The sequence below is a fragment of the Camarhynchus parvulus genome, chromosome 3, assembly GCF_901933205.1.
Source record: "Camarhynchus parvulus chromosome 3, STF_HiC, whole genome shotgun sequence".
Taxonomy (NCBI): domain Eukaryota; kingdom Metazoa; phylum Chordata; class Aves; order Passeriformes; family Thraupidae; genus Camarhynchus; species Camarhynchus parvulus.
The window spans coordinates 88,626,011-88,638,062 of record NC_044573.1 but is presented as its reverse complement, the minus strand read 5'-3'; the positions used below and the strand labels follow the sequence as shown (position 1 = coordinate 88,638,062).

At 41.4% G+C, this 12,052-nt stretch overlaps 1 protein-coding gene across 5 annotated transcripts in view; it reads left to right on the top strand.

Annotated features, from left to right (window-relative positions):
• Nucleotides 1-9,359, top strand: part of ORC3 (origin recognition complex subunit 3) — a 35,864-nt gene extending 26,505 nt beyond the window's left edge. For 4 of the 5 annotated variants that reach the window (XM_030944565.1, XM_030944568.1, XM_030944567.1 and 1 more), the window contains 6 exons: nt 563-648; nt 1,120-1,217; nt 2,093-2,234; nt 6,411-6,527; nt 7,585-7,664; nt 8,795-9,359. In XM_030944565.1, coding sequence (XP_030800425.1) covers nt 563-648; nt 1,120-1,217; nt 2,093-2,234; nt 6,411-6,527; nt 7,585-7,664; nt 8,795-8,900 — 629 coding nt within the window. In that variant the 3' untranslated portion in view covers nt 8,901-9,359. The remainder of the gene's footprint in view (nt 1-562; nt 649-1,119; nt 1,218-2,092; nt 2,235-6,410; nt 6,528-7,584; nt 7,665-8,794) is intronic. The other variant, XM_030944566.1, reaches the window with a different exon arrangement.
• The last annotated feature ends 2,693 nt before the right edge of the window (nt 9,360-12,052 follow it).

Here is a 12,052-nt window from a genome sequence, read left to right as displayed (position 1 = left end):
TTGCCTAAAAATTACTAATAATTGGTGTAATTGATCACCAAACTACGTTTCCATGAAGATGTAATTTTCTTATAAATTAAGGTGAGAATAAAACTGGGCAATGAAGTGCCTTAGCATGCTTCTGTTTGCTGCTCTGGTTGCAGTTGCTGCATTAGGTAGGGAGAACTCATTTCTTATTCATTATTTTTCTGCACATGAGAAGGAAAAAAAATGCAGCATGTGCCTTTTTGAATATTCCAAAAGCATGAGTAGTACCTAGTCCTAATCTGTCAAATTAACAAATGTTGAGGGTATGACCTAGGATGACCTAAACAGAATTAAAGTGATGTGCAAGGCTTGTGCTGGGCCCTTGCTCAGGGCTGTATCGTTACTTAATCACTGTTGGCTAAGCTGTACTGCAGACTCCTTTTTTAACAATCTTCTGCAAGATGCAAGACCCAAAAGCTGCCTGTGGTTGGGTCTGTGTGAACAAGGAACTACTGAGTACTTTGAAGATTGCTTGGGTTAGGAGGTTTATGTAGGAAAAGTCTACCCCACATATAAAACATTAGTTTTGTTCTAGTAGCAGAAGCTTCCCAAGAACGAGGTGTGTCCGTATCGCCACAAAAGGAGCTCCAGAAGAAGACAGACCTTTATCACCTTCAGAAGGTTAGGCCTGCCTAGGCTTTACTGACTGGTTCCTTAAATTAATGTTTTAAAATGTTCATGGTTAGTTCTTCCCAGCTTGCTGGAGCTCTGAGTAAAGGGTTGTGTGTGAATGTCTCATCTTAAAAATGAATGAATAAGTACCAACTATGTATTTCAGGCCTTCCTGACACATAGAAAATTATAGAAAATAATCTATCATAAACCAGGATTTTAAAATGCAAATTAGATGTTTTTATTTAACTTGTAATTTAGACATTCTGCCTAACACATATTTCTTTGAATTTCTCAAACTCCTACGGGTTTGAGAACTGAATACATTGGCCTAAATAAAAATAACTGCATGATTACATTTCAAACATCATCAGTGAGAACGTGCCAGCAAAAATTAATTATACATGTTAAACACATAGATTGTGTTCTCCAGAGAATAACTGCCTCCCATGTAGTCTTATGCACCACTTTTTTTTAAAGACTTTGTTGGAGTTGAAGGAATCGAGGAGGTCTAAGAAACTGACAAAGTTTGAAATGCTTCGTTTTGAAGTTGTTGACTATATAGACAGTCTTGTAAGGTGAGCCTTCCTGTTTTATATTCCTGCATTAGTTTGCACTATAAGTTGCAAATGAAATTTTACTAACATGTTAATCTTGTCAAAATTGTGTCTCGCTCCCTGTGGCACACTTTTTTTTCTCTTCCTATTCTTTCTTTGAGGGCTTTAAAAATAATAACTAAAAAAAACCAAAACCAAACAAACCATACCTCTTTTCCAAGAGATCAGTTGAAATAATTAGAATACAAATGGACCAACCTACTTTGGCTGTTGAGACAGTGTTGAGGGAGGAGTGGGTATAAGTGGCAAAATAAAGTCAAGAGTCTTTACCCTAATCTTTGCTGATCTGTTCTGCTTACAAAACTGTACAGATGTCAAGTGTGATATCCTGTCCATTTTGGGAACTGTTTTGGTGAGCAAGCCATAGCAGATGCAGTTTTGGAGGCAGCTCTGCAGTGGAAAATGTGAAAGGCTTGTTGTGGTGGGGGAAGAGATGAAGGCATTTGTTAATTATAGAGGGTGGGGGGGGAGGCAGAGAAGCTAACAGAAGTATCACTGCCAAGCAAAAAGCTTCAGCTAGGAAGGCCAAGATGAGCAGAGACTCATGGTGAGGCCTTAAGATGGATAAATAAGATCTGTGGAGTACTTGACTGGGCTAGCATTGTAGCTGCTGCCCTTATTTTTGAATTTGTCAGTGTCCCAGCTAGAGTTCTGTGCTAAATCCATTAGATATAGGGTTGATTTATTTCAGTGCAGTTCATCTTGTTTTCCAGAGATTTTTCAGTACTGGATGGAAAACGTACATTTTTATAGTCTGACAGCAGTAGACTTGTGTTGTTTCCCTTCAGCTGAAGCTTGTGTCTCCCTCACACCCCCCATACCTCATGCTTTTCCAGAAGATACCTTGTTCCTGCAGATGAAAGGACCCTGCATGAGATCATGTACTTCAACGCCGCTGCCGTTCTGCGGGGGCACCTGAACGCTGCCCCCAGGACCGCGCTGCACACGGCTCTGAACAGCCCCCACTGGTACCTCAAGGTGAGAAACTGCTCCAGTGCTGGACTCTGCTGCAAGGCTCTGTGAGCATGGTGTGCAAGGCTGAGTTTGCTGTTTCATGAATCTTGGCACATACTCGGCTGTTTTTGCAGAGAACTAGCAAGTGCTGATAAGCAACTGGGGACTTTGTTCGAGGAGCTGGGGAATCTGTCTGGCGAAGGTAATTCTGGGAAGAGTTCTGTAGGAGGAATCCATTTTTCAGAGCGTGTTCTAGCCATGATATTTTCTTTCTTCTGTAGATGTAGCAGAAAACTAATTTTGTCCTCCACTGCAATTAGGATGACTGTCCACAGGGAAAAATAAAGTGTCTGTTACTCTTTCCAGAGACTTTCTTAATAGGGCTGGTGCTCAGTCCTCACTATGTAGATTAGCTGTAAGGTAAAGGCTGTTCAGGTGGAGTCATAACATTAAAATAGCATAATTACAGCGTATTTGACCAAGTCCTTTGATTTCCTCTATAATTTTATTTTAATCCTTGTTGTACATTGATATCCTATGTTTTCTGAGTCCAAGAAAAGGATCAGCTTAACCCTCTCCTTTTCTATAAGAGAAAAGCAGACTGTTCTCCACTTCCTTCATAAGTCAAACTGAAAGGATGACCAAAAGAAAGACATAGACTAGGATTTGGAAAAGGAGTGAACATACATTTCTTTTTACTTGATTATAGAAGGTGCTTGAACTTGTTCTTATTGCCTAACATTTTTCCTAAAAAACGGATCATAATTTTGAAGAAAATATTGGTTGTGGCTGTATCTGAGTAATGCACTACTTGAATCAAAGCTAACACTTATCAGGAACTGTAAAGGCTGATAAAGATCAGCCTTTGAAATCTACATTTGTATTGAAATCTGATTTGTATTGGGTTTGCTGGCACTGTCCTCGATTTGAATGAGGGTTATCAGTTTTGCTGTGTGCAGGAGTTATTACTAAAACCATTTACAGAGTTTATTTGTGAGAACAGTAGTTAGCAAGTTACCATTAAAAAAGCCTAATATGAACCTCAGTAATTTATATTTTTAGAAAACCTGTAAATATATAGACTAGGACAACCAAGAAAATCTAACTACTGATGTCTTTAATAAGTATTCTGTTCTCTTTGATGAGTTGACAAGATTTAAAGCCCTTTGTCATCCTGTACTTTGTACTTGGACATGCTTTAACATATTTCCAGTGTTTTCTGAGAAGATTGTAACAGTAGCAGTATTGGCTGAGTACCTTGCTTAGCATTTTGATCCAAGTGAGTCAAATATTATCTGTCTATGACTTCTGCATGGTTTGTGTTTTTCTGCACTGTGACCAGAGCAAAGTTCTCCAAAACTAAAGAAGGCCAGGAAGGCCTTCCAGAAGGCCAGGACAGAAAAGTGGTTCAGTAGAGTACCAGTGAATGATTAATTTGTGATGCACTGCTTACAGGAGTCCAGTTAGTTATTTAGCAAAGCATGAGCCAAGGGTCATATTTATCAGGTTGGGGGGAGAAGAGAACCCAAAAAAACCTGCATCAAACCCAGTGTAATTCTGGTTTCCCTGATCCCTTGAAAATTTAACAAGCTGAAATTTGGGATACCAGCTCCCACATCAGGGAAAGAGGATTTGGTCCTTGGGATAACAGCATTGATTCCAGAGCAAGGTATGCTGTGTCCTCTGTCTAGCCTTGGGGCAGGGTCAGGCAAGAGCAATTCCTCATCAGCTGTGTTCTGGGTTGCTCCCACTCCTGTTCTGTTCTTTTGGGAGCAGCCCCTCTGTGCTGCACAGATGGATTCACAGCTGGCTGCTCGTTGTAGGGCAGCTTCCTGCTTGTCAGCCTGGGTATTTCCTCTCAGGACCACACGTGTGCTGCAGCCTCAGAGCTGAGGTTTCCCCACTGGCAGCTGCAGCTCCCTCCCAGCTCCCTCCACTGCTCTGCAGAGGCTTGGCCCAGGTACCACAGGGGAGGCTGGGATCTCTCAGGTGCTGCTACAGATGAGCCTGTTCCAGGAGTGTGCAGTTGCTCTGAAAGTTGCATCCTCTCTTGGTTAACTGTCCTGACCTTAAAATTAGAAAAGCAATGCAAAAGGTCCAGCATTGCCAGGTTGGCACATGGGTGAGTAGTAGAAAACCACAGAGCTGGGTGCTGTAGGAGAGGGGAAAGGGAAGGGTGTAGTGTTGTCCTTTTGGGCAGTGGTGAGTCTCTAGATCTAGATCAGCCAAAAGTGTAACCTCATGTGTGCCAGGTACTAACACAGGAGTATTGGAAACTGTTGTGGTACACTCCTGAGTTACAGAACTTTACCATAATACCCCTGAGTTCCTGATGAACTAATGTCAGCATTGTAACACTGTGAGGGGTTAGCTATATTTCTCTGAATTTTTCTGGAAACCCTCTTGTAATGAACTGACAGATACTAACCTAAGGTCTATAGCTTTTATGTTCCTTGTAGAGGAGAGTAAATAAACTTGAAAATTGCTAGATGTTCTGTAAATTGTGAAATGTCTCATAAGTGACAGAGTCCAAACTAGAACTGAGTCTCAAAAATTGCAGTTATTGAGATCTGTGGGTAAACTACAGATTCTTGAGCAAAATTTTTTTGCTTAGGCTTCTTTCCTGTCTTGAAAAGCATTTTTCTTTTGAAGATATCTGTCATTGCTACAGCTTTATAACTTCCCTAAAGTTGCTTGTATATTTTACTAGCATATGAAGGTGTTTTAGAACAAACTTCTGTGACCTGAAAGGAATGATCAGTGGTTGTTTTCATGTTAAGACAGCTGACTTAAAGAGCATGAAACTGAAAGGAAATGCTGTAAATTTCTGCAGCTGTGCAGAGACTTTTGCCTCTGGCTCCAGCGCCCTCAACTTCCCAAGTACATGGTTCAGTGCTGATGACCTTGAATCCAGGAGGCTGGAAAGCTGCCCAGCAGAAAAGGGCCTGGGGGTGCTGGTCAAGCGTGGCTGAACATGAGCCAGCTGTGCCCAGGTGGGCAGGAAAGCCAATGGCACCTGGCCTGGATGAGCAATGGTGTGGCCAGCAGGACCAGGGCAGTGATTGTCCCCCTGTACTCTGCAATGGTGAGGCTGCATCTTGAGTTCTGTGTCCAGTGCTGGGCCCCTCACTTTAAAAAAGACATTGAGGTGCTGGAGCATGTCCAGAGAAGGACAAAGAACTGGGGAAGGGTCCTCTGAGGAGCAGCTGAGAGAGATGGGGTTGTTTAGCCTGGAGAAAATGAGGCTCAGGAGGAACCTTATCATTCTCTACAGCTGTCTGAAGGAGGCTGTAGCCAGGGGGGTGTTGGCTTCTTCTCCCAGGGAATCTGCAACAGGACAAGAGAAAATGGCCTCAAGTTGCACCAAAAGAGGCTTAGGTTGGATATTTGGAAAAATTTCTTCCTGGAAAGAATCAGCATTGGAACAGGCTGCCCAGGGAAGTTGTGGACTCACCATCCCTGGAGAGATTTAAAAGACATGTGGATGTGGCAGTAAAGAACACAGTTTAATGGTGGCCTTGGCAGTGCTGGGGTAATCGTTGGACTCACATGATCTGCAAGGGCTTTTCCAACCTTAATAATTTCATGAATTTCCTGAAACATAGTATACTTAGTGAGAAATTAGACTTTTGCCTTTACAGATGCTGAGTTTCAAGACAGAGATAAATGATTGTTACGTTTCAATGACAAAACTCTGAGATGAGTGAAGCAATTATTTTTAGTACATATGACAGATCTATAGTAAGTCTTCCTCTTCCTTTCAGGGGGCTGGGGGAAAAATTACACTTTCCTATTTTCTACATGGCAAATCATGACTAGTTTCTTCTCCTGACTCCATAAAATGGAGTATTTCTCTCTCATATGTAAATAGAACTAGCAGAAAAAATGCATAAAAGAATAATCAGGTAATCACTCATTACAGCAGATGCTGCATAAGTGTTACAGAAGGAACACCAGGAGTGAAGAAGCTATGGAGGGGGTTTGTTGGTTTTTTTTTAATAGTATGCTTATTTTCCTGTTTGGTTTTGGTTTGGTTTTTTTTTCCTTTGTACCATCAACGTGCCATTAAACACACAAACAGTAAACATCTGCATAAAATACCTACTATCTGAATTACCTGAAATGATGTTCTGTCTAGCCCTTGGAATTGCTCAAGATTAGACACTGATCAAAGTTACTGCCTTCAATTTTTTTCATCAGAACCAAGCTCTGCGATATGATGGAGGAGGCATTTCTAACAAAGCCCCTGACATATGCATAGTGTATAAGCTTCATTTGGAATGTGGCAGATTGATCAATCTCGTGGATTGGTTAGAGGTATGTGATGCAAACAGTGCCTTCACCTGCTTTCAGTATTCTGATCTACCTTTTTGCTGCATGTCTGCTTTTCTTCAGTGCCCTTTCTGAGAGCTTGAATCATTGCATACCTTTATCCACAAGAACCCACAGTAACTCCAATAAGTCTTTCTCTATTGTGAATCATTTATTTCCAGCTCTGTTAATCTCTGATGAAACTATTTTTCTTCTGCTTCTATTTTAAGCTCAGCACAGGTCAGATTTTGTGCTTAACAAAATTGCCTTTCTTTTTTTTTTTTTGTCTTTAAGTATTCTGTGACACTTTTATGGAAACAGGCAAGGGGGGCTCTTGGAGAGAATGCTTGTGCCAGGAAAAGCCTGGGTCCTTCTAGCTTGATAACCTGTCTCATACTGTAGCCAAAAGCAGAGAGAATATAGCAAGAGAACATACATTAATATGATAAAGTCTCCCTGGCTAACAATCACATTTTAGCTCTAAGGTTTCCTAAACTTGAGTGGTTCTTCTGTATTTTGTAAACCTACCTGGATGTCATTACCAGTGTATTTTAGCAACCACAGCATCCTCTGCAAGAAACTCTGTAGCTTAACCACCTGCAGTTTAGAGGATACTCCTTTTACTTCTTCCAGCTGTGTTTTGTTTGCTGCTGCTGGTTGTGTATTGTATATTCCTACCCAGACTCTTGCTGTCCCTCAGTTTTATAGATTTCTTCACAGCCAACTTACCTCTATCACTTCTCCAAAATATTTAAGCAGTCTCACCTTGAGAATATTTTTTCAGTTCTGTAGTTTCTCTGAGAATGGGTCAGGACCCAGAACCATTTGAGATTTAAAATGCAGGCACAGGAGTTCAGAGAGTGATGTCTTGCATTCTGTATTCCTGCCATGGTAATGTGTAACTTTGCTTGCTCTTTGATTGCTGCTGAACTGACACACTCCTGGAGTTCTCCTTCCAAGATCTTATTCCCCCTGAGTGATAGCCTTCAGCTCAGAGGTCACTATTTTATATGCAGATCTATCTGTCTATGAACTGGAATAAATCTGTGCTGCTTTTCTCTAGGCTTTCTCAACTGTGGTGATGGCAGCTGAGGAACCAAATGCAGATGAAGCTTCCTCAGACCAGGTGGATGATGTTATCCAGTATCCTTTCTCATTTTTCTCAAGTTTGACATGGAAAGCTTACAGGCTTTATGAACCAGGGGTTTTAAAATACCCCTGTATTATTGTTTCATGTGCACTGATGAATTTCAGAAAAATTACTTTAAATAGCCTTAATATATTGAAAATGTCTAGGAAATAGATCAGTTGAAATAGTTGGGCTGGGAAGGGTGAGGTAAGAGAGCAGCTTTGGTCTGCAGGAGGTGTTTGGGTCTGAAACAGAACCAAAAGTCCATAAAACAAGTTGAAACTGTTTGGGTAAATCATCAGAGAGTTGGTATAGCTGCTGGATAGGGGTAGAGCATTACTGGGGAACAGATGGGAGGAGGGCTCTGACCTAGAGAGCACATGGAGAAATAGAGCAGTAGTTCATTATGTTCCAGTACCTTGCAGTTAAGAACTTACTTTGCACAGGACACCCATTCTGCTTGTTACTTTGTCCTGATCCTGAACTGAGTCTAAAAATATTTAATAGATGAGCATTAGAACCAAACCTCATGGCTACAGCAGTAGTGCTGCCACAGAGAAGAAATGAATAGTTGTGCAAAAATAGGCTTAACTAAAGGAATGATAATTATATGCTCTAATACTATACCTGGCTTTCCTGGCCCTTCCTTTTTTACAAGCTCTACTGTTAATTGTCACTCACAATAAATTTAATCTCTAACTCAGGAATATAAACCTGTATGTCAAGGAGAAAGCAACAAAGGCAGAGTGAATAAAAAGGAGAAGGTGGTGCCATGAAACCTCAGAAAAAATCTCTATAATTATCTATCCATTTTTTTGTCAAGGGACATAAAAGTATAAATTCTTCTGAGACACTTCTGAGACAGATTTGCTGTGGTTGTAGGCTTTCTCTTAGCAGTGGGAAAAGGAACTCTTCCTTTGCTGTCACATCATATGCATATGGCAGAACTACTGATCAGATTGAAGATTGGTGTTTCTGTAGGCGGCTCGTGCTCTGCCCTTATTTCCAACAATTTTATTGTGCAACACGTTTTGAAATCTGTGCTTACCATGACTTAGAAATCTTGCCCTCCTAGAAGAGAACAGTGTCTCTCACTGTCTCATCAAAAGTGTACTTGGTTTCTTTCCTTCACTGACATGTCCAGCGCTCGCTTTATTCGAGCTGTTTCTGAACTGGAGCTCCTGGGCTTCATAAAGCCCAGCAAGCAGAAAACTGACCATGTGGCAAGGCTGACATGGGGAGGCTGTTAATGTGCCACCAAGGTGCTAATAAATTTCCCAACAGAGCAAGGGCTCTGTTCCCACCACTCTACTTCTCGCTAATTTTGCATACTCAGTCAAAGTCATCAGTGCCTGAATGTTGTGAGATACATTCTGAGTGCCTGGGCAGGCTTGAATAGAGATGTTTTTTAATGCTCATCTTCCCTGTGTAATGTTCTGCTGTATTAATGCTCATGTTCCAAATACTGTATTGTTGTGCCGGTTCCAGTCTTCTTTGATCTGTAATATTTAACAGCCCGCTGATACAACTCAGACTAGCAAGCCAAAAGGACAACACTGGCTGTGTCAGCCAAAAAGTGATGAAGCAGTATTATTAACATCCTTATAAAGCTGATAGGATTTGAGTCATTATTATAAAATGCCTCCTTGATCCTCGAACTCAATTTAAAAATAAATAAACCAAGTATGCTAAAGAAGACAATGAACTTCCATGTTCAGCCTCTGCTGTGTGTTCTTCCAAACTGGTCCTAACTCCCTAAAAACTCCTTGAGGAAGAAGAGAGAATAATTGTGAAGATGCCAAGTTTTGCCCTTTGGCAAGAGCAAAAGTGAACTGTTTGAAATCCTTTTTCTAGTTGAAGTTGATGGGTACTAGCTGACTCCTGCTGTTAGGAAAACTTGTGGCAGCAGACTGAGACCGTGGCAGTTGTGCATCGGGTGGAAGGTAGGAAAATCCCCACCTAAAGCACGTTGTAACCTCCCTCTCTGCCAATGGTTTGTGCTGCATGCAGGCAAAGGAAACAGCTGTGTGAAAAGCAATGTAGGCTGAGCGTGTACCAGCACTGTTCATCTGATAATCAGTCTTCAAAAAGCCTTCTCAGACCAACCTTTACCCTTGACTCTGTGTTAAGGAGCAGATGTGTTTATACCAGTGTCTGTGCCCTGTTCTTCAACCATGGGAAAAGCCTTAGGAACCAAATGGGAAGAGCTGCATTGCCCTCCAGAGCAGTGCATCTGCTGTGCTTTGATAAACCCTCCACAATCACTTCCATAAGCCAGATCTGTACTGGGGAGGGGAGGTCCTGTTACAGAACCAGTAACTCAGCCAGCTGTTTCCCCAGCAATGTATATAAGAGATGTCAGGCTTGTTTTAAATACACAACTCCTGTCCTCTCTGAGTGTATTTTCCAGCTGCAGGAATTGCAGAGTCACAGCAACACGACCTGCTGTGTATAAGTGGGGGTCTGGTTCTAAATGCTGCCAGCCAGTTCAGAAGGGGGAGGAGGAGGAGCTTATCAGACTCTACTGCCAGAACGTACAACTTGGAAACAATGACAAAAAACTCAACAGCATGAACTTTTAGGATTGCAGTGGAGCACTTGCAAAAGTTTCAAGATGCAGGTAAAATATTCCCATTCTTCCCTGGTGAGCAGGCTCGGGGACTTGGTTCAATAACACACACAGACAGTTTTCCAGCAGCAGAGAGGAAAGCGAGGCATTTCAGCAGAGGGGAAGGCTCAACACCCCCATCCTGAACCTCACCCCATTTATCTCACAAACACACTTGACAAATGAAAGGGAGCAGCACCAAATGTCTCCATGATGTGCAAGAGGACAAGAAGCCAAGTGCTTTGCTGTGTGGCTGTCTCCTGCCACCCCCCTCCGCTAAACTCACCCCAGGTAACTTTCACACTCCCAGAGGGTAAAATGTTCAGAAATAAAGAGAAACCAGCCTCAACAGTGTGTGGCCTTTAATCCCCAAATGTGCAGGCAACATGACATTAAAACAGTAAAATGAATAGTTAATGGCTGTTTCTTCCCTTGAACTAATAACAGATTTGTACGGTTAAAGTCACATTTGCTGTGCTACATATGGTTTCTCAGATCAAATCTGTACTTGGTGCTTCATTTTCTTCAGCAAGGAGGGTAAGAAGGTTGAACAGTTAAAAACACAAACTAAACTGGTCATAAATTTAATTTAGTTCACCTTTCTTTCTTCAGAAGCTCGACTTCGCGATCAGTCCTACTTTCCTGGAAAGAGCTTAACATCACTGAATCTGGAACCAACATCAGTAACAGCTGAGACACCCTCATATACCTTAGCTGAAACAAATTTCAACTGGAAAATTAAAAATTAGTTTCTACAACTGTCTGCATAGTAATTACATGTTTTGCAGACATTCCAAAAAATCTTCACAGTCTGCAATGTTCACTTAAAGAAAACAGGACAAAAACACCCCAAAGTGCTAATGTCTGTAGTAGTTCTGAAAGTCTAGTGTAAAGCCTCACCTCTGAACTAACTGTATCATATTCTTAGGTAGCCACATCTTTCAACAGAACTACTGCCAAAAATCAGACCTGAATGCAAGTTAACACTCACTAAAATAATTTTCCAACCCTTTTTCTCTACTGTTACAGATGCTGTTCTTTGACACTTCTTTACACTACTGCACTACTGGTTTCAAACACAAACTTTGTAATTTTTTTTTTATCCTGAAGCCTACAACAGCAATAAACTATAAGAACAGCCCAGGTGCCTGTAAAAGCCATTTCATCACTGAGAATGACTTCCAAGTCACAAGCACTGGTTAACAAGAGCATAAACTTTTAATACTTCACCAGCCTCCATTTTTTCTCCCCACTGTGGAGTCAAAGCTTAAATCCTTCCCAATTCCCAACTCGGGAACAAAGAGAGCTTTCACAAAACAGAGTTTTTTAAGCAGAATCTGTGACTGGTCATGCTGTTCAAGTGTACACAGGCAAATCTTAAACATCAGTACACAAAGATTGCTTGAATCTCCTTCCTTTGCAACCCTGAAAATTGCTGAATGATCTTATGGTTATATGGTCTCACACCTAGACACAAAAATCAACACACACGACATACATGCTGCTTTTCAAGTACATAGTAACTGAGATCTGCTTGGAAAGAAATACATCACTACCTTAAAAACAGCTTAACCAAGATCTTTGGTTTCACTCTGTTAAGTTCCAATTAACTGTTCTCAGCTTGCTTGGCTTTTGGGTAAGACTGCAGTTACATACACATAACAGAAATATTCTACATGTGGCCACCACAAAGTGTAGTGCCACGAACTGCATGGTTACAGAACTGTACCCATTTCTCCTTGACTCTAAAGCCTTTGAAAAGGTTCTGCAAAGCAGGTTGGTTTTCAAGCACCA